The 22993-nt window shown below is 46.9% G+C and overlaps 1 protein-coding gene across 13 annotated transcripts in view; it reads right to left on the bottom strand.

Moving 5' to 3' along the window:
* Positions 1-22993, bottom strand: part of CAST (calpastatin) — a 757786-nt gene that overhangs the window by 105184 nt on the left and 629609 nt on the right. For all 13 annotated transcript variants that reach the window (XM_069627659.1, XM_069627661.1, XM_069627656.1 and 10 more), the window contains 4 exons: positions 11107-11154; positions 10776-10868; positions 10010-10102; positions 1701-1802 (listed from right to left, as the gene is read on the bottom strand). In XM_069627659.1, coding sequence (XP_069483760.1) covers positions 1701-1802; positions 10010-10102; positions 10776-10868; positions 11107-11154 — 336 coding nt within the window. The remainder of the gene's footprint in view (positions 1-1700; positions 1803-10009; positions 10103-10775; positions 10869-11106; positions 11155-22993) is intronic.

Here is a 22993-nt window from a genome sequence, read left to right as displayed (position 1 = left end):
GCCCTCTGCCAGGCCTGGCACATCCTCCCCTTCCCCATAGAATTCTTTAAGAAAATCCCTCACCTCTCTAGAACCCATAGGTTCAAGCCCAAAACGAACCTGGTTGCCCTCCTCATTAAAGATGCCATACATCCTAGACATGAAGGCGTCCCTATGGAGTGGGACATATTGCTGCAGAGGCACGATGACCATGATGCTGCAGACTAAGCCAGTGTTGAGGCCGCCACTCCCGAAGGTGGGGCCTGTCTGCGCCGAGACCTATCTCGGTATGGACCAAGCCCATAGGCATGCAGGAGTGGTCACCCAGAGGGTACCCTGCCAGTCTCAGCAGAAGCGGCGGGATCCTGCTGCTTCATAGCCAGAGCAGACATTGCCTGTGCCACAGGTGTCCATGCCGAAGCAGCCATGGCGAAGATGTCCAACATCTTCAGGTGGAAGTTCCCCATTCCTCAGTATTGAGGATTAGGTAGGAAAAGGTACCGGTCCTGGATGATCAAGGGACCCGCTGGAGTGGTTCCTCTTGTTGGAAGACTAATGTCGGTGCAAGGACTTACTCAGGGAGCAGGACTTCGCACAGGGACTCTTCCAATTCGGCTTCTCGTCCTTTTCCTTGCACAGAGCCGCTTGCTCCTCCGAACATCGTTCCACACCTTGCAACCTTAACCGAGGCTGCAGAGCCTCACCCTTCACCTTCTGGACAAATGTGAAGATCTTTGCCACTCTCTCCTAGAGGGCCTTTTGGTGCATGGACTGGCATGATCTTCAACCCTGGGTGTCATGCTTCTTGCCCTGTCTACATAAACAAATCCAGTGTTGATCCGAGACCGACATCGCCCGTCCGCACACAGCTTGAGGCCTTGGGCGCAGTAGGCATAGTGTATTCGAAAAATGAGTTAAGCTCAATGAGCGTGTTCCGATCAGCAAACAGAGTTTACTGAAAAAAGGAACTGTGGTCATGGGGGTGCAGCACCACTATATATGCCACCATGTCCGGCACAGCTGCCTAGAGACGTCAGACAGCGCCTACACAGAGCCTTGCTGCCCCCTGGCAGTGGAAAGGATTCAGAGAACAGCTGTGCTGGGATAGGGATATCATGAATGAGGAATCCGTGGGAGGAAAGAATCCGTAAGAAATAGAGATGCAAAGTCTCCCCACCCGCAAGCAGATTTCGTTGCAGACATTCGAGTGGTAGCCTTTACTTTGTTTTCCCAGATTGCACAATATCCAAAGCAAATCAACTTCAATAGAAAACAAATGACACCTCATTATTAATACTACAACAGCACTTAAGTTTACAACGCTACATATTAATTGCATGAAAGCGGCCACATGTGCGTTATGCATGCCTCCTGCATCTACCATGTCTGGCGCATATAGGTTTCTTTAGAGGTAAATGTGGTCTATAGGGAACAATGTTAAAGAATGATCCACCATGAAGAGGCCACTAATGAGGTGGATGTGAAGGCAATACTTACACTATGCAATGTAAGCGGTAAGTATTCCAAGTGATCTGCTGAGACAATAACACATCAACGTAGGACCAGGAATCTAGTTCTAGTTAGAGGGCCAGGATGCTCCAACACTTAAACAATGCTTTTTGGAACATCTTCAACACTTCCAATTCTGATCTGTCAGTAGATATTTATCCAACACCAAATGATTCCTTCATTATTCGTATTTAAAATGTCTGTCAGATTACCTTTATTTTATCCACAATGGGCTTGTTGTCCTCAAGGTCTGGCTCTTTTGTGGGCAGTGTGTCAGACAGTAGATCAAAAGCATCATCTGGAATCTGCACCTCCTGCAGAAGGACAATGGGCATTTAGAGGCATTTTCCTTGGACTAGAAGCATGTATCTTCCATATACATCTGCAGAAACATGCCTATTAAAAACATGTCACACATCTAGAGATTTGACGCCTGTAAATGTACAGAACATTCCACAATTTCAGCATGCAAAAATTGAAAGAACTAAGAACCAGGAAATAAATTAACTCTGTCTGACATCTGTTAGGGAGAATTCTCAGAAATGTGCTAATTCCCTTCACCTTAGATGCCCCCGAGCTGCTGGATTTTGAGGACTTTGATTTTTTTTTAACCTGGAGAGAGTGAGACCCTTCTTCCTACTCATGTATTTTAATGTGATTTTTTAACACAGTTTCTTTTGGTTATGGAGCCTGACAAACTCCATAGGCATCATCTTTTACATTGGGGGTCATTACAAACCTGGCGGTAGGGGGTTAACAGGGCCGGTAGAGCTGCCGGCCCTGTTAACCCCCTACCGCCTCATTACGAGGTCTCCTTGCGGGACACGCTAAGGACGACTGGTTTTACCAGGCGTCCTTAGCGGGTCCCGGGAGCAGACCAGCATGCTAACAACGGGCCCGTCATTAACGAGCCCGTTGTTAGCATGCTCCCCATTCCCATTTCTTATACTTATAGAAGTTGGCAAAAGGCAAAGATTATTAGAACAACAAGAGACCACAAATATTCTTAAGCAGGCAAATACTTTCGGATCCTCCAAGAAGAGTCATACAATTCAATAGGCTAAACCAAAGTCAATGGGCAAAAGTCTTGTATAGGATGAAGCACTTCAGAAGTTCTTAAGGAGTGTTTGATGAAAAGAAGAATCAAATGTAGGGGTACAAGATGATTAGGCTTGTGAGTTGTAGAAGGTGCCTTAGAAATGAAGAAAAAGATGCAGCTGATGACCTCTGTTCCTGTGCAGCTCTGCAGATCTCCCTGTTTCTGGGCCTCAGTCGTGGGGACAAGAGGGAGGATGTCGGTGGACTCCTGCAATGCACTGGGACGGTCAAAACTCGCAATCGGCAAACTTCACTTTCAGTGGCTGTTCAGTTTTTCAGCTCCTCGCGTCTACCGCAAAGAGCAACACCACGGTTCCTGGCTGTCGAGATGGACTTTCCTTGCTTCTGGGGTCCTGCACTCTGTTGAGGGGGCTCAGGCTTGGTCAGTCCTGCTTCTTGGGAGTCCGCAGGATCTTCCAAAAGCTTTAGGCCAGCTTAAAAGCAACACACACAATCTGGTGTTCCTCTCCCTGGCTATACGGTTTCAATACTTTGTATTGTAAAGTCTGAGAGAACTTCCTCTTATTGTAGAGCTGATTGCATCTTCTACTACTCACAAGTCTAACCAGCTTGTGGCCCAACATTTGATTCTTGTCTTTAAATACTTCTAAAACATTGTGCAAAGACTTACCTACCAGAGGTGCTTCAGCCCATATAAGTCCTTTGCCCACCGACTTTGGCTTAACCGGTTACAACTGAATGACTCTGCTTAGTGGATCAAAAAGTACTTGCCTGCTTAAGAATATTTGTGATCTCTTGTTTGTTCTAATAACCTTTTCCTTTAACCAATTTCTAAAAGTATTCTAAATACAATAGTAAGATATTAATGTCCCCAGCACCCTAGCTATTGAAGTCATCTGAGGGTGTAGGTTGTGACTGGGGGCCATACCAAAATGGTCTTTACTGATTTAGAAACTATGAGTGTGTGTTTTGAAGTGTATTTGAGTGTTAATATTATATTGCCCCCTTCTGAAGAAGGCTTACTCTAACTGAACGATAAATAAATTAATAATTGTTTATTCAGGAAATCTTGTGTGTAAGTGTTTATTTGAATACTTGTCACTGTGAATCTCTGTGTAACTCCCCTACAGCTCACATTGACCCCTTTTGAGATAAGCCTGGCTGCTGAACACGCTACCAACCTGTGTAGTACAAGCTTATACCAAAGGTTGGGTTCCTATTGCCAGGAGGTCATGGTTGTTGTAGTGCACCATAAGGGTACTTTATACAATCTTGCCTAACAACATCCCAAAAACGTTGAGTACAATATTTTTCAACGGATGATGGGCCCCCATTTGTATTTAAGACCCCCCCATCAGATGGGATCACAACTGCCGCACAGCAAAGTACAAAAGTGCTTAAGCCACCATTGAGAAGCACGAGGCTAGAAACCTTAAAGATGGCCGCTCACCTAATTTGAGCTACACCCTCTTCCTGGCTTTCCTGCAAGCCTTCCAGCCTGTCCCCTGATTGGCTGTTTGGTGCTTTTCTGCACCAATTGTGAGCCGGAAGGCTCTAAGCCGGCCCACAACACAAAGGCTCTCTTCCTGTCCCCAGCCTGTTGGAGCAGGGAGGGCCGTGGGACGTGCCTACGCCCATTCTCCATCAGCCAGACATTGCATATGCACTCTTGCACCTTAAGAAGCTATCGAGCCCAGCAATTCACCAATGTTTATCCCTCGTGTACGGTAAGCAGACCCTTCCAGCAAGTTTGCAACTGCCCATTCATGCAAACGAGTATCACGCTGCAGTTAACACGCCCCACAGAAGCGTTTTTACTCACCTACAGCCACTCCCGTGATTGTCACTGCACATGATTTCACTGCATAGCTTTTCACACCGTTTATTACGCTCATATACTATGCCTGAGCATTGTCATATCCCAGTTTTGCACATTGTTAAATGTGAGCTCTACTCTTATGAATAATTGCTTATAACATCCTACCACGTGCTTGCTATGTCTCCACTCTCGGCATACAAAGTGCTCTGTAAATTCCTCACCACGTAATCTCGCCTGTAATTATCACTTAAGCAGGTAAATACTAATTGCATAATATACATGCACACTGTACACGGCTTGACCCTCCGCACTCTCCACTTTTCATGTTCAGTACCTCTCCCCGAAGCTACCATCCTATTTTTGAAACTTTTATGCCATTGTACCGTTGTATTGAAATTGAACACCTCCCAGTCCTAAACGTATTCCCATAAAACTCCAGAATATATCTAATCCAACCACCATATCTGGAGCCCTGATCAAAATCAGATCCGTAGTAGCCCATGCAACAGAAATAGCTGACATCTTATCTGATGACCTTGACCTTCTGGCATTCACGGAATCTTGGCTGCACGAAGCAGCAGGCCCAGCGCTTTCCCTAGCCATCCCTAAAAATGACCAACTAATTATAATGGACAGACCTAACTGTAAATGAGTCGGTCTTGCCATTAAGTGGTCTTAAAGCAAGGTTGGTTTTTGCTATACTCAACCTCCTCTTAAGTCATGTGAACTGCTCACAGCCAAATGGCCCATCTCCAATTGTCGCACCCTAACTATATATTTGATATATAGGCCACCTGGCCCCATCGGTACCTTCGAGGAGGACCTATCCAGCCTCATAGCTAATACTAAAGACTCAACACAACTCTTATTACTAGGAGATCTTAACTTACGTTTCAATGACGCCGAAGATAAACCATCCCAATCTATAGCCACCATTCTAGCTGAACATGGCCTAACCCAAAAAGTCCTCACCCATACGCACAACAAAGGAAGGACCCTCGACTGGGTTGCCACTTTTAACTGCGATACCACTATCAATAAAATTACCCCTCAACGGTGGACAGACCACTACTTAATCGACTTTTCCTTAACTCTAGACAGATTACCAAAGATAAAGCTGTGGCTCCTCCCCTACCCACCAGAGCTAAAAAAAAATATCACACCAGATAACCTCCTGCCACTCCTACTCCCCACCATCAATGTTCTCCCCAACAACTTGGATACTGAACTCCGTGTGGAAAGCTACAACAACGCTATGAATAAAGCCCTAGATACTATTGCACCTGTGAAGTCACGTAAAAGCAAACAACAAGCTCACCTCAATGCCTTGTTCACCCCTCACCTTAAAAGAACTAAGAATGCAAAAAAGGAAATTAGAATCTCAATGGCGACACACCCCTTCTGAAGAAAAGAAATTGCAACTTCAAAACTTCGCCAACAATTACAAAAAAGAAATCCTACTCACTAAAAAAAACCTTTCCAACGAAAGGATTTCTAACGCAAGTTCTAACACCAAGGAACTATTTGCTATCCTAAGGGAATTGGAATCCCCTGTACCCCCACCTGACAATACACCCAAAGACAAACAATGATGCACCAGCATCCAACATGCCCTAGCTAATAAAATGATAACACTTCAAACTAACATCTCCAACAAAAAAAGCCTCCCTACCTCCTTATGAGAGCTCACTCCCCAGCCCCACCACTAAAACCCCTAGCCCGGATCCTTTCAAATTCGCAAACATTTCCATCCAGGAAAACGACAAAATTATTGCATCCATTAAGCCTACCAACTGTAAGGGTGACAACTGCCCAGCACAACTGATTAAGGATGCAGCAAGGTACCTAGCCTAACTAAACTGATGAATGCCTCCTTCTCCACTAACACAATACCAAGTAAGAGTCATGGGTTTTACCTCTTCTCAAGAAACAAACCTTAGACCCTTCTATCCCCACTAACTATAGGCCCATTACCACGGTACCTTTTCTTCTCAAGATAGTAGACAGAGTAGCCTATTTACAAATTCAGCGTAATCTTGAATCTAACCAACTCTTAGGTGTCCGCCAATCTGGGTTCAACATGGCACTAGGGATGTAACGGTATAACAGTATACCGTTAAAGATACCGTGAACCACTTAATTGAACAATAATAACCGTCACATTGTTTATACCGGTATACCGTTTATACCGTTAAGTGTGCTTTTCAATCTGATTTGGAAAGGCTGCAGTAAGCAAGTGCTGCACAGTCTTGTTCTTACACTGTTGGATGTGCCGTCTGCCAAGTAGTTTCAGTTGGAGCAGTTTTTAATGCCATTCCATAAACCACACGTGCCTGACATGAAATCAATATGTTAGAAATGGGAAGAATAAATAAAATGCCAAGAAGGAAAAGGGTTTACTTTGAGATGGCGGCTTTAGCGTTTATATATTTGTAATGGATAATGTTTGCTAAACATATGACAATAGGGGATTTCCCTGGTTCCATCATTGAAATTACATATAATAAGTCACACTGCGAAATTCACTCAGCTCTGTGGGTATTCCCTGCTGCCATACCAAAGGGTAACATGTCCGTGATTACTGAACACCTTTTGGCCCGGCAAGTAAACTAAAGGCTGTAACATAAAGAGAGTGTGTGTGTGTATGCGCACAAGCGTATACTACCATCAGCCTCCATAGATCTGTGGCATGCAGGTTATCAAGATGGCAACATGTTCATCTTCACCAGTAGCCAGTGGGGGAGCTAAAAGCCTAAATGACCACTTAAGAAAAGCTATTCAGTTTGCTTTGCCAGTCGCAGCAGGGCTCCGCCTCCCCCTCCTCTCCACACGTGTGTTTGGTGGAAGCAAGGGGTGGCATTTCAGTGGAAATTATGTTGAAAAGCCTAATTCTGGCTCTGGGTGCCTGGTTTTGTTTGTGATGATAAATCTGACAATTTATGATCTTTTAGAAAATAAAATATTTGTTAAGATTAGTTAACTCCATCTAATATACCGCGATAACCATGATATACCGTCATTTGGCAAGAAGGTTATCGTACCGTCATAAAACTAATACCGTGACACCCCTACATGGCACAGAGACAGCCTTAATTGATTTCAAAACCCAAATTGATGAGCTCAACGACAAGGGAAATACTGCCATGCTATTCCTCCTTCACCTGTCGGTGCCTTTGACCCGGTGGACCACACAGTATTGTGTGAACACTTGGAATCGGTGGCCCACTTTTCAAGTGAGGCTACAGCCTGGGTTCAATCATTTCTGGACAACCAGACTATAAGAGTTCTCTACATCGGCATCAGAAGACCCCATCAAAATACCCTTCAGCGTACCCCAAGGATCTTGCGTCTCTCTACTAAGCCCCCATTTGACAAATTGGACAGACTGGTTGTCACCCACACTAACTATGCAGATGACACCCAGATCCTAATACCCCTTTCAGGCAATTTTGTCTCCAATATGGCATTGGTAAATGAAATATACCTCATCATTCAGGCATGGATGGCCAATCACGGCCTCTGCCTGAATGATGACAAAACCGAAATCCTGCTCCTCGGCTCTGCTGCTAACCTAAAGAAATTTAGCCCCAACTACTCTGCTTTCAACATTGATGGCAACATAATTACAGTAGCCAAAGTAGTGAAAACATTAGGCTTTCACTTTGACTCCACCCTGACACTGAAGAAACAGGTTAATTCCCTAGCATCCTCCACCTCCTATACCTGCAAGCTAATTAGGGCATGCCAAGCTTTCCTAACAAAAGCAAGCTGCATCATCCTTGCCAACGCCTTAATACTTTCCAAACACGACTACTGTAATGCCCTGTATCTGGGAGCCAACAAACACATCATTGATAAAATGCAAATTTTGCAAAATAATGCCCTTAGAACTGCCCTCAGCATGCCTAGTAGAAAACACATCTCTAATATAAGAAGAGAACAACAGTGGCTAGGATCTCACTTAAAATAGCTTCACTAACCTACAAATGCCTCAACAACACAGCTCCCCCCTACCTGGCAGAGAGAATAGTGAGAAGAACATCAATCCGCCCTAACAGAGCTGGCAACTCTTACTGCCTACAGATACCGAGATTCAGGCTAAATAAAAACAGGAGGCAGCAGCTTCCCGGTTAAGGCAGCCCAGTATTGGAACGCTCTCCCACTTCATGTTAGAACAGATCAATCCTATTACAGTTTCAGATGTAATATTCTCAAATGGCTACATTCCAATGACTCCCAAGACTAACCGTGAATCACCTCAGCCTCTGCTTTCTGGCCCGACTCTAACCTCTCTGTTTGTACATATGTATATTCTTTTATTTGATTTGTTCTATTACTTATTTGCAATGTTTTTACTTATTCATGTACCTTACTCTGTAACTAAGTTTAAAAGTATCCATGTATTCTGTTCTCTGTTCCGCACAGCTTACTTGTAAGGTGCGCCATACAAATTAATAAACAAACATTTATCATTTTGAAAAAAAAACTGTCTTAAATACCTTCCCACAACTGAGATTTTTGGGAACTGGTGGGCCATTTTGAAAAATGTTACACAGTAGAAAGACATTCCTCTGGAGGCAAAAATAGTATCCACCTGCACAAACGTGCTCCAATTCCTTTCAGTCATACAGTTCGATCCTTGTGCTCTCTTTTTTGTATTTAGAAATGTTACATTTCCCGATTTGTGCTTTTTTCGTCCATGTCAGCCTGAGCTCTACCATATACCTTCCTTGCATGTCTCATGCAAATGCCCTTTGTCCAGATTGCTGAGGTTGCTAAGCAAAGCTTCCTTCAAGCAAAACGTTATTCCTCTGTACGCCTTCCATCAACCAGCCAGGATCATAATACATGTATTTTTGTGTGAATGGTGGTCTCCTGGACCTTTGTCCTGGTTCTTATATCCTGCAAGTGACTTTCTGAACATACCCATATCTTGGCCAACCTGGTTTACCAGTTGACTTTGTGGGCTGCCTTTGCAACTGTCAATAGATTACACGATTAACAAATCTAACATTGACTCCTCCCACCCCCATGAGCCTGGCTGAGGAATGTCCCCCCCACACCCCACACAGCAGCACGTGTATCATTACTCTGCTGCAGAATGTAGTTACTCCTGCAAAGCTTCAGTTGACATCCGGCAGAATACGGTCAGCAGTTTCTTCCTAGGTGGTGATGCAGTGGCATCACTTCCGAGGGAGAAACATGGCACCACACACAGAGTTCTCCCAGCTCTGTGTAGTGAGCGCTGTTGCTGAAATATAGAGCACTTAAATATAAACAAAAAGGTAGACACAGACACTTGACACAAATCTGCTATGGGCAGATTTTAGGCTACTGCTATGTGTAGATACAGATGAAACAAAGTGTAGAGTGCTGGTTTTCACAAGCAATAGTGTGGTCTGGGGGTTTGGTATCCCTGCATGCACATAGTTAACAGACATCCCGAGGCCTTGTTGGCAGCCGCATGGGAAACCATCACGCAGAACTTTCTATTAGCCCAAGCCCTGAACCAATGAAACACAAAGTGTGAACTATGAAGCATGATTCTTCCCAAACACTGTTCAAGGCTGAAATTCTGCCTGAAAAATATATCCACAGCCCTAGGAATTTTAAGGTGCATTTGAGGTGTTATGGTTTGCTTACCGAGCCAGCAGGAGCCGGAGCACCAGCCTGTACTGCAGAAGCAGCAGAGCAGGAGATCACTTCTTCCCCACCTGCAGACTTTTTCACATCCTTCTAAAATTGAAACCAAAAAGATGAATTTCAGAGTTGTACCCCAATAAACTCACAAACAGTTCAAGGATGCCTACACATGTTTGCCTTAGTTGCCCAAGGCTTTCATTCAGCCAAAAAAATAAACTGTTACAAGGTTTAAATTCACCAATCAAACATTGCAGAGCCACTTGGAAACACCAAAGCAGTAGGTATCATAACCGCCTACTATCCTCTAAGGGTCACTCGAGATACCAGATGCAGCACAGTGTACAGCACACTGACCACAAGATTTACAAGTTGATGGTTTTGAGAACTACTATGCTTAGTTCTAGAAATACATAATCCGACACAGTGAAATTGAGTAGATATCCAACATTCAACAGAGCATAGACCCACACTAGCACCCTTTTCCCTTTCCTGGCACTGTAATGGCCTTTGTGGACTAAACTCAACAAAAACAACGTGCTGTGTGTGTCTTAATATTGAAAAATAACAGTCACTCCATAGGTTTACAGCAAGACAAACTAAGGAAAACAGCACATCAGACGTGAAATGAATACAGTTACGCTTTCATGGTGATGGGAGACAGTCGTGCAGATTAGTCTATGGATCACAAACCATCAGAGCACCTTCATAGTTACAGAAAACTGAACAGGAACCCGTGCCACAAGAAAAAATTAGATTGCCCACTAACCTTAGACGGCGGTAATGGTGCAGATGTTTTCGGTAACGGGCTAGTGACAAAGCCTGCAGTTAAGCCATCTAGGAGCTCTGCATCAGTCATTGGCTACAAGAGAAACAAACATTAATGTTATTTAATCAGTGCTTGCAGGATCTTTTGTTCCTCTCCAGTGGATGACCATCCTACAAGATAAACTACAAAAACCTATGAATGCTGAAGTAAAAGCTACAACAATGGGGCAACTGGGCTTTGTGTTCAAGAGTAATCATGTCAAGAGTCTTCAAAGGAGATTGGCAAAAAACAACAATGTGTGGATAGGTGTTGTGCCTTTTCTTTTATTCACCTTGGATTTTTCTTCCGGCTTTGGTAACATTGGTTTGCCGTCTTTGTCCTGCAGGAAAAACAGAAGAGTGTGATTGGCTAGAGCTGGTATTCGGTCTATTCATAAATATTTTGCTTGGTGCATTGTTTGCAATGTTTAACCAAGCAGCTGTTCAAGTAGATGAAAGGGGAGAATATTTTCTGGTCCTCGCCCACATAAAGGCAATGCTAGAATGCAAACTAAGGCGACCTGCATTTAGATTCAGGTGCCAACGTATACTTAAGAGAAGGCCCCATACGGGTTATATTTTACGAAACCAGTTGAATTCTCTGTACAAAATAAGAGACTAGATGAACACATTTAGGTCCATAACGAATGGGCTCCTCTACCTTTCTCTCTTCAGCTTCCTTTGACCCGGCTGCAGGAGAGAAGGCATAACTGAACTTTATAGACATAGTGCGATGGCTGTACTGGGAGTTATGGGTCTGGAAGACCGAGATTAAGGACCAGGTGTTTAAAGAGGTTTACAAGTTGATAACTCCCAGTTAAGCCCAAGCGCAGGCTCTATAAAGCCATTATGTGCGTTAAAAAAACACATACAAATATAGCAATCTGCCTGGGATGGTTACAAGGAAATGAGTGAACTGGCTGGGAGCCCAGGGGGATTGGGAGGGGTGCCTTGGCACACTCTGCTGGGCTTCATCTGTTGGGTGCCCCCCAACAAAGAAAGGGACGAATGGTTAAGGATGGGTAGCGTCTGGCAGGTGTGACCCAGCAAGATTTAGTTCAGCCGTGACGTTCGGGGGTAGTGAGGGCAATGTTATGAACCTGGGTTTAAGGTATGGAAAAGCGGTGGGGGATGTGGGGGAGCTGAGTGTTGTTCCTGGGCCATATCGGCAAGGCCTGAGGCACTCGGGCCATTTCACTTCATTGGTTAATTTCCAAGCTATAAGACATTTCTGAGCCATATCGCCTTGTGAAGCCTGGAAAGTGACATTGAGGGAAGCCTTGTCTCAACCCCGGCACATAATAACTGTTTGAAAGGATTTCCACTGCCCTGTTTTTGGGGTGCCAGGAAGACCTACCACAAATAGGCAACAGGGTTTCCTTCAAGTCCACCCGACTTCTGAGCAATCAGCATGGCTGAGCAGTCAATGCTAAACTTTTAGAGGGGAGTAGGTTGGGGAAAGGTACACTGGAATACTTCTAACATTCAATCATAGGACTTCAACTCAATATATTAATGCAAAATATATCTGTATCCGCTGTACAGGTAAGAAAATTAATGCATGTTACAGGCGAGTAACTGCATGAAACCACATTTTTGGTGCATGACCCTACTAGCTAGTTTCTCTAGGTACCTAGGTTGGCTAGCTACAGTCTAGCAGCACCTCTAGAATAGCATCTGTCTAACCGAGATGAAGTCTCTCAATGGGCCCAGAGTTAAAAGGTACAAAGAAAACAGTTCTGCCTTTGTAGTTCTACAAAATTAAAAGTGAGTTTTTGCAAAGTCAAATTTCACCAGAGGCTGCGCAAGTCACAGGTTTTGGTGCAGACTGCTCCAATGAAGACTTCTACACATTTAGGTCAACTGGAAACGCATCTGGGCCTAGGTGGTAGGATAGGATGCAACGGTTAGCTGATGTCACAGGACCAGTTATTGGGAGATGCTGACACTGATCTAGCGGCACAGGTCTGATAAACGAGGGGTTGCCCAAGAGTTGCAGAGGTCTTTGTCAACATAGATTGAGTTTGTCATTCTGTAACTATATGCTCCATCCATTGCCAGTACTCTTCGCTTCTGGTGCCCCTGCCTGCTCATCACAGGCCACACATGCTCAAGCAACACTATGTCTTTAGGGAGCAGAGGGTGCTGGAGAATCGCTACCCAACTGTGCCTGACAGACCAGCGAATTGGGACACTGAATTTGTAGGTTCACTCTGGTCTTGGGAAGTGATCTGCAGATTCCAAGAAAGCTTCACCTTTGGAGTGAAATCTTAGACAGATGTTCCTGCAGAGCTCCTCACAGTCTTCAATCTTTTATTGTAATTTGGCAGCAATCGCTCAGGGGCTGTGACATGCAAACTGTCAAGGTCTTCTTCCGTAGCGCACACACTGGGTGTGGGTTAAACCTTGAATCCCAAATCTCATCTATTCAAAGAAATGTGATCCTGGCCACTCCTGCCTGCCTCTGCTTTCTGAGCAGACAATGGCCATGAGTATATGGCCAGATCTGCATCCTTCCACAAAGAGGAAACAACCCATTAAAGCCCACACAAGATTTCCAACCCGAGACTGGCATCCATAGGTCTCTGTTCCCCAACTTGAAAAAAGGATACAAACACACTGTTACAAAATCATACTAACACCGAATTATGTGGACTATACAATGGCAAACAGGCAAGGTGCCTTTTGGACACCCCTGCCCGAGACGTTTTTGGTCCCTCAGGGAGCCCATAAAGAAGAGGCACCTCTCTAGAGAGGCCTACAATTTGGTCTAGACAAAAGGTTTGGCGAACCAGTTCAGAAAAGAACAACATTCAGCCACATCTTTAGATTTTTTGCCCAACAATTACTTTGCTTCCATTTCCTTTCAGTCTGCAGCAACGTGAGAGGAAGTGGGAGGTCCATTCATCCATCTGCAAAACCTGTTGTACACTGGATTCTGCTGCTCGGTGACAGCCTTTAAACTTGGTCCATCCCACCTTGATATTGACTGGTCTATTGAATTATAGCTTTCCAACTGTGGCAACTAGACTTTGCACAAATTGTGCATCTGCAAGCAGAAATAATGACTTTATTTGATGCTGGCAGTTGATGAGGGAGAGCAGGGTTGACAGTTGGACTCGTTAATGACATGAAAGACATTGGGTATGGTGAGCAAGTGCCAAGTTATTTAAAACACTGTGTAATGTTCAAAGAGCATACATACAAGCTGAGAAGCAGCTCCCTTTGTATTGCATTCTCATCCAAGCTGCAAAGCTTTCGATGCCTTTTGGGAAACAAGCAACAAACCAATGGCTGTGCACAGTATCACCTTGACTTCCTATGGTGGCCCTACTGTTGCCGCCTAGTAGGGTTGTGTAGGTCTGGCTCACGTACAATACATACAAGCACCTATTTACACAGAGGACGCACGCATGGTCATTTATATAGTGCCTTTTACCATTATTACAGTCTCAATGCGCTTCTGGTGGGAATGCCCTTGGGGATCGAAGTTCATAATGTTTAAGGTCACAGAGTAAGATTACAATGAATCTGTGCATTTGGCCAAAAAAGGTTTAGTGAGGCTAGCCATGCTTTGGTAGAGAGAAACCCATGAGTTCAGGTATGTGGATGGTGCTGATGAGGAGTTCGGAGATGGCGCGAGTGCTAGAGACTGTGTTCAGCATGCCTGAAATTACATAGGTCTGTGCTGCATGCTGATGTCAGAGGTATAGTCTGGTGTAAGTCGGTGGAAAATTATAAGTTACTGACCGCAATGACTAATGTACTGTTAGTGCTTAGTCCTCTTTCCTCCATACTGCATGGGCGTCCCTTCCTAGGGACGGGATACGGAACCTTTTTCACCAGAAAAAAACCTTCTTCCCCTTTAAATTTGCGGGAGCGGCCCTCGGAGCATGTGCTGCCCTGACTCCGCCCTCCGGTGCCACACCTCAGTCCCCATTGACGCGTCGACAATAGTTTTAACATTGCCTAATGACACCAAAATTATTAGGGGGGAGTTTGGTGGGATGTGTGGAGGAAAGGGGACTAAGAGTATGTTAGTCACTACGGTGAGTAACTTATAATCACTCTTACGTCCCATCCCCTCTCCTCTCCTCCATACTGTATGGGCGATTACAACTGATTGTAGCCCCAGGGTGGAGAGGAGACCCTCCTTAAGCAAATAGGGTCCTGAGAACCACCTGTCCGAAAGCTGCATCAGATCTAGAGCCGGCATCCAAACAGTAATGCTTGCAGAAAGCCGAGGGAGAGGCCCAAGTGGCCGCCCTGCTTATGACTTGCCAAGGGACATGGCGCTGGAATGCGATGGCTGTTGTCTTGGCCCTGATTTTGTGCGCATGCATGTTGGCTGGGAGCGGGTTGTGCTGGCACGCATACGCTTCTTTGATGGCCGAGACCATCCAGTGGGATATGGAAGCCTTAGAGGCCCGATAGCCTGGTATTGAGCCTCCGAAAGTGACTAACAGGATGTCCAATTTGTGGAAACCATTGGTCCTGTCCAAGTCCAATTTCAGGGCACGCCTAACATCCAGGCAGTGCAGCACTCTGTGCTTCGTCCTTGGGAATCGGGAAAAAACGTAGGAAGGACCTTGGGCAGAAATGCCGGGTATGTCCACAGGACTACCTTGTCCTCGTGAAAGGTGGTATATGGCTCAGAGGCGCCCAGCGCCTGGAACTCGCTGACTCTACGAGCCGAGGTAAGGCCGACAGGCCGTCTTGATGGTGACCAGCCTGATGTCCACGGATGCCATTGGCTCAAACGGTTTGTGCGCCAGTGCGCCCAAGACTATGTTAAGGTCCTACACTGGGTGCGGTCTCTTGACGGTCAGGTAGAGCCTAGCGAGACCCGTCAGATGGTTCTTGGCGATAGGGTTGGAGGAGGAGAAAATGCCCTCCTCCGAGTTCTTGTAAGCCGCAATGGCTACAAGGTATGTGCGGCAGGTGTCCACCTGCACGCCTGAATGAGCGAGGTGCGCCGAAAAGGAGAGAACGACGTCCAAAGTTCACGCCAAGCAGTCGATTCCCTTGGAGTCTGCCCAGTGGCAGAATTTGGTCCATTTGCTCTTGTACTGGGCCCTGGTGGCTTTGCTCCTGGCGCCTTGTATGATCTCCAGATTGACCTGTGAGAGGCCAAGATTTGCTGTCCCTGGACCACCATGTTAGGTCCTGGTGGAGAGATGGATGAACATTGATCAAAGTGCAGCTGAATCCTCCTTGTCTTTAGTCTTGTGTGCGGCCCGGCTAATAGGACCGCTGCCAATAGACCCAGGAGATGTTGGAACCACCATGCCGAGGTCCCCTTTCTGCTGAGGAAGTAGATGGTGGCCCCCTTGATGGCCGAGATGTTGTCCTCCGGCGGGAAGACCGTCTCGGAGCATGTGTCCCAGATGAGGCCCAGGAATGTCAGTCTACGTGGGCTGCAGCTGTGACTTCTTGAGATTGAGCGAGAAGCCCAGCTCGTACAGTGTGTTCATAAGGGCATGGGAAGAGTGGTGAACCGCTTCCGGAAATGTAGCCCTGACGAGCCAGTCGTCGAGGTATGGGTAGATGTGGAGGCCCTGCGCTCTGAGGAGGGCTGCCACGGCATTCATGAGTCTGGTAAAGACTTGAGGCCGAGTTGAGGCCAAAAGGAAGGACCTTGTATTGGAAATGGTAGCCCATGATCCTGAACCGTAGGAAAGAACGATGGGGCTGCCAAATCTGGACGTGTAGGTATGCGTCCTTCAGATCCAGGGAGCACATCCAGTCTCCCCTGTCCAATGTCTCCGCTATAAAAGCTGGCGTAACCATCTTGAATTTTTGCCGGGGTTAGGAGAGGTTGAGAGTGGAAAGGTCCAGCACAACTCTCAGGCCCGCCTGGTTCTTCTGAATGGCGAAAATCCTGGAGTAAAAGCCAAAGTCTCGCTGGGAGGCTGGGACTTCCTCCACTGCTTGGCTCTCTACAAGCGCCGGATCTCTGCCAAAAGAGTTGCTGTCCCAACCTGTGGGAAGGGAGGAGAGGCTAGGATAGGAAGGCGGTACCCCATGGATACTACGGATAGGATCCAGGGGTCCGTGAAATTCTGGCACCAGAAATGCACATGGAGAGCAAGCCTGCCCCCCACCGGAGATACGTGGACCCAAAGGGGCGTGTTATGCTTGCTTTCCCTCGGAGGCTGTCACTGAGGAGGGGGACTAGAAAAATACCTTACCCCCACCTTTTTGTTGCTTGCCCCGGCTCTGAGACGGAGAGTGGTCCGGCTGACTGGATCTGCGTTCCTGGACGCAGCGGAACCCTCCATATGTATGACCCCTCTCCGAGCGCTGCTGAGATTGGTTTACGATTTGGGCGTGGTCTTTGTAAGGATGGATAAAGACTTTGCCGTTTGTGAGATCTTTTTCTTCTTGTCCAGCTCCTTGTCTGTAGGAGTGGTAGAGGCCCGCCCTCCCCCCTCGAACGGTAGATCTAGTATGCACTCCTGGACACCCGGGTTGAATTTTGCTGCCCGGAGCCAGGCTGTCCTCATGTCCGTGGCAATACAGATGGCATGGCCGGAGGTATCAATATGAGCCACTGTGGATTCCATGAGGTCGTGAGCCACCAGCTTGGCTTCAGCCAGCCCCGCCTTAAAGCGCGATTTGCTCTTGGTGGGGAGTTCCGGTAGGAAGTCCGCAATTTCCTGCCATAATCTCTGGTTGGCGGCAGCCAGCATGGCATCGGCTTGACGTAGATGTAAAGAGGCGGTGATATAGAGTTTCTTGCCATACGCCTCCAAGATCTTCTCCTCCTTGCCTAGCAGCGCCGCAGAGGAAGAGACCAAGGACGACTGGGACTTGGAGTATAGTGATGCCACAGCGATCACTGAAGAGTGTGGCTGAAGATAGGCCGAAAGCAAGAGTGTATCCCCCTCCACCTGCATGTACTTGGCATACAGGCATCGATTGACCGGCTGGGCCGAGTGGGGTTTGAACCAGACCTTCTTGGCCAGAGAGAGTACATCGGTCTGCATAGGAATCCCCGATTTGGCAGAGGGGCGTTGCGTGAGGACTTCAGCCAGAACCCCCTTTGCCGGCTGCTCGACCTCGGGTTGGGGGTAGGTCCAGGTACTCCGCGAGACCAGCAAGATGTTTGTGGAAGGCCCTGGCTGAGGATGGCGTGTCCGGATCCTCCTCCTCATCCGTATCCTGTGGATCTGGAGTATCCTGTGGAGGAGGAGGAGTAGATGGCGCTGGAGGCTGGGGTACAGAGCCCGCAGCCGGAGACAGTGGAGGCTGCGATGAAGCCCCCTGTGGAGTCGGCTGGGAAGCTGGAGGAGGTGGCTGCGCCGGGGTCTAGGGTGTCGGCGGAGGCATCTGTGGTGCCACTAGCATTGCGGGGAGGACTTCCCTGATGGATTCTTTGATAATAACCGCCATCTGAGGTGGCTTCATGAGGCCGAGGAATTTCTTGAAGAGCAGCTCCTCACTGGCCAAAGAGATGGCAGGGGGTGCCAACGAGGTAGCGGGGAGCTGCTGGAGCCGCTGCGTACCCTGTCCATATGGACGGAAAGGAAAGCTGCCCTGCGCAAATGAGGGGTAGACTGTGGGCCAAGTACCTGGTTGAGGCCAGTCCCACCTTGACACTCGTTCTTCACCGAATTCCTGGAATGGCGTTGGACGGGTGCCTCTTTCTGGCACGGTGGCCATTTTTTCAAGCTGCCTGCCAGGTGCCTGCGATGTGGTGCTTGGCCCTATGTGCCCGGCCTCCTCCAAGACTCTTGCGTGTGGATCCCGAGGCCTACCCTGCTCCTCAGGCCTAGGCCTGGTAGGTGTGACGCCCTTGACCCGGGGGTCGGTAGAGCTGCATTTAGCCGCCCCCTCGGACGTATTGACGGTATTAGGGCGTAGCCCCTCGCCCATCGTGCCGGTAAAAAGGGCAGAGCCCCTCGGGTGTAGAACCGGTAAAAGAACCTTCCGGTCCCACAAAACTGTGCCTAGGAGGATCCGAGGATCCCTCGACCCAAAGGCCAGTAGCTGAAGCAGCCTCGGTGCACGTGCTGGTAGAAAAATCTGACCGGTCCCTCCTGGCGGGAGAGTCCCTGGGAAGGAGTCTCCCTTGTGGGGTGCAATGGAGCATCGGTCCTACCTTGGGCCTGGTTTGATGCTTCACGAAGTTATTGAGATCCTCTGGAGGCGACCTCTGGAAGAGCTCCCTCCACCTGGCTAGTTTGTTCTTCAGCGTCTTCGAGGACAGAGAGTGACACGCCGAACATGAATGCCAACCGTGGCCTGGGCCAATGCAACGTAGGCAGAGGGCGTGGGGGTCTGAAGTTGGGAAGAGCCTGTTGCAGGATGGACACCTGCTGTACCCTGTAGACGTCGATATGCGCCAGGGAGGAGCGTGATGCCTGAGGACCGAGTAACTGAATAATAAACAAGACAAAAAGAAGTATCCACGTGTGGAATTACATGGCCAAAGCACCCAGGAACGCTGGTGAATTCGGCCCGTTCCCATCGATGCGGAAAAGGGGACTGAGGTGTGGTGCCAGAGGGCAGAGTCAGCGCAGCGCATGCTCCCTGGGCCACACCCCTGCGCACCTCTAAATTTAAAGGGGAAGAAGGTTTTTTCTGGTGAAAAAGGTTCTGTCTCCGGTCCCCTGGAAGGGACGCCCATACAGTATGGAGGAAAGGGGACGGGATGTAAGAGTATGTGACCAGCACGACCACATTTTGCCATAGTCCTTGCTGTATTCTGAGGTGTGTGGGTAGCCATGCCTGTGGCTAGTGTCCACTGGAGTGGTGCAATATACGTACCTAGCAGCCTCAGTGGTGATTTCATTCATTCATTTGTATAGCACCTTTCACCATAATTATGGTCCCAACACGCTGTTAGTTGAATGCCCTCGGAGGGACTGAAGTCCAGGTTTGGGTAAAATTGGGAGGTGCTATTATGCGCGTGTGCATTTCAGCCATTAAAGTTATGTGAGGGTGACCAAGACCCTGCTAGTCACCCATGTCTGAATGGTGTATGGGTGGGAGCAGCAGAGGTATACTATATAATTATTACGGGTGGATTGTGTTTAAGGAGACAGAGAATGTCGGAAGCTACAATTCGAGTTTGTTAAAAGTAGCTTCATTCTTATGGCAAAAGTGTTGCGCATTTGTGTTTGTGTTACATGTGAGTGCAGGGTGTGTGGGATGAGCCTGTGCGTTCCACTAAGTTACGAAGGTGTGGTGTGCGGAGAATTAGTTAGTTGTACAAACAACAATGCCTACATCCTGGGTTCCATCTGTGTAACAGACCCATTTGGGCTAAATGTGAGATATGGCTGACTGACACAAATGGGCTAAAGCATGGTAAGGCTACCTTACAAAATTAGGCTAAATGCAAGATCTAGCTAACACAAATGGGCTAAAAGCAAGGTAAGCTACCATACACAATTAGGCATAATGCGAGATATGGCTTGTGTGCAATGGTACCAGTATGTGTAATGTGCATGCAATGTACTTGACCCAGACCTACTTCCTTTGTCAATACTAGTTTTTTTAAGCTATGTATATACATGTGGGTCATCCATTTACGTTTTGCTTTCTGGGCTACTCGCAGTCTGGTTAGCCCTTTCATTAAAAAAAACAGGCATTTAATTAACACACATCACTCAGTGGTGTTAAGAGCACATGTTATTTTGTGCAGGCTGATTTAATTAAGGCAAGATGTAATTAAAGCAGGATGTGGCAAAGCAGTCCATTTCATGAGCAGGCTGAGCCTACGGGAGCTGCAATCCACCTCCCAAATCATGCACCACTAGGCACAAAGCAGCTATAGTTCCAGCACCACCGCCATCACCATGGCTCTGTTAGGTAAGATTTTCATAGTAATGAAAACTCTTCCTGACCTGGGTCAACCCCAGAATTTTTGCTTTTATTGGTGGATTATTTTTCCTTATAAAACTAAGTGGGAATCTTTTTCCACAGTCACAGAATTGTTTACTCTTTTTATGGGTGCCATTTTTAAGACTCTCCATAGTGTCTTTTAAAAGTTATCATCTTTGACAATTTTTTGGCAATACGTGTCTCTTGTTGCTGGATTGCCCTAGGGGCGCCACTTGGCTAACCTTGTGAGAACTACAGTTCCGAAGGGTAGAAAGGATCTGTGGATCCCTTTTACATTTTATTAGGTGAGACCAGCTGCCGAGTGTTGGGAGATACTGAGTATCCCCTTTCTCATTTTAAATGTAACATTCATGTTACAAGGACAAACTTACCTTTAATGGCTGGTGGCAGTGAACCTTTTTATTGATTATGTGCACATTTACTGCAGGCTGGTTGCACAGCACCTGTAAAGGCACCCACGGTTGCCAATTTTACCAAAGTTGCTGGTCTTTTTTTCGCCGTTTTAGCATTTCTTGTCCCTTCTTGTTCCTTCCCCCGACACCCAGGGTGGGAAATTCCTTTGTGTGATTTTTATCTCCGCCAGGAGTCCTATGGACTTCCCCGCCCAGGCTCCATAGTGTCTGTGAAGGCAGGAAGCGAGGGAAGAGTCCACAACTCTGCAGTCCATTGTCTTCCAGCCTAAGTGTGAGAATCCAGTTCCAACTGGGAGGCTGTCTGTCCTGAAAGGATTGCTAACCCCCCACATTTCCATGTTGCAAGGCTGTTTGATTGGCTGGGTTCCTGCATAAAAGTCTGATCCTGGAAGCTGAAGAGGTAGTTAACCACTGGAACCGAAGAAGATTACGAAACCACAGCTGAGGTGATTTCCTTTGACTGGAGAGCCTGCTGTGTAACCGGAGCCTGCTGTAGCCCATCCTTCCAATCAACCTGGGGACTCTGAAAATGACAACCCCGACCCTCAGCCTGTTGAGACCCACTAGACTCAAGAAGACCTGCATTTTGAGCCATCCCACGCCGTGCTGCGACCTTGCGGAGCTGCAATACCCCAATATCCTGGGACCTCGAGCCATCGTGCAGTACACAGTCTTCCCACATTCCCGAATCTCGCTCAAACTTCGTGGGCATGCTGCTGGATCGCCAGAGGCACGATTCCAGTCCGAAAGGTCCCCTCATCAGAGTGCTGGACCTTGCAAACAAGGGGAATTTGACTGGCAATATTCTGTCTTCTACCAGCCGTGAGGAAATTTGTGCCCTGTGATCCTTGCTGCAAAGTCCCTCCAGTGGCCTGTCTTCTGGATGAAGGAATTCAACTACTGAGTATTTGGCTGCCGATCCCGAAGTCCTCCTGCTGCAAACTCTTCTGTGCTGGCTTGGGCATTAACTTACCTTAAGTCTTCTTTGGTTCCTGTGTAGGAGGTGTTTTCTGTGATCGTGTTCCTCTCATCCAGTGCACCCATGCCCCTGCTGGAATTCTCCTAGGGTCTCTTCTCTGAAGCCCATGGACCCTCAACTAACTCTAAAAGTAAAGTACTTACTTGTTCTAACAGTCACCCTTAGGAACTCTGACTTTTGCTACTTATGAACCTATCCTGACCTGCATGTTGGGACACTTGACCCTAGTGACCCGCCTTCTGCCACTAAAAAAACTCATGCGCCAAGAATAAGGGAAAGACTAAGGATGGGGCCTGTTGCCTAGAAAAGAAAATAAGTGTTTAAAAGTTACTTGCAAAAGAAGTTATTACTTAGCTTAGAAATGTTCTGCCATTCTGAAAAGTATATGTAACATCTTTCTTTCCTTCGAAACCGTTTTGCCATTCTAATAGAAAATAGATGTAAGGTTATCTTACTCGCCTGTAAATTGGCTGTGCCTCTTTCCCAAAAGTAATGCTGTTGGCTTCACTAACTATTTCTTTCAGAGAATAGATGTACATGTTTCCCAACGGGTCGTCCTTCCCCTGACTTGCTGTTAGCCTCTGCAGAATAAGTCAGTCTTAGGTTTTACCTACCTAGAATAACTTTGAGTCATTCATAACACTGTGTTTTTCTTCCCCTGGTCTGTTGTAGACAGACACAAAAACAGTCTGAGGTTTATACCTGCCTTTAAGTTGCTTATAACTCCTGTAAGAAGTGTATAGGTTTTACTTACCTGGAGTATAACTTTGTACTTAAAATAAGTTCGAGTTATTGCTTCCCTTAGTCTGTGAACTGAAAAGCAACTGTAATTGAATATTACAGCCAAAGGTCCAACTCCCCTAGAATAACCGTTACCCTGAATCAGAGCTATAGGTGTTTTACTGTTCCTAGAATAAGTGTTCCACTATTCACACA

The sequence above is a fragment of the Ambystoma mexicanum genome, chromosome 6p (assembly GCF_040938575.1).
Source record: "Ambystoma mexicanum isolate Mex_15411 chromosome 6p, UKY_AmexF1_1, whole genome shotgun sequence".
Lineage (NCBI taxonomy): Eukaryota > Metazoa > Chordata > Amphibia > Caudata > Ambystomatidae > Ambystoma > Ambystoma mexicanum.
The sequence above is the reverse complement of the archived record's forward strand: the minus strand, read 5'-3'. Positions and strand labels throughout refer to the sequence as shown.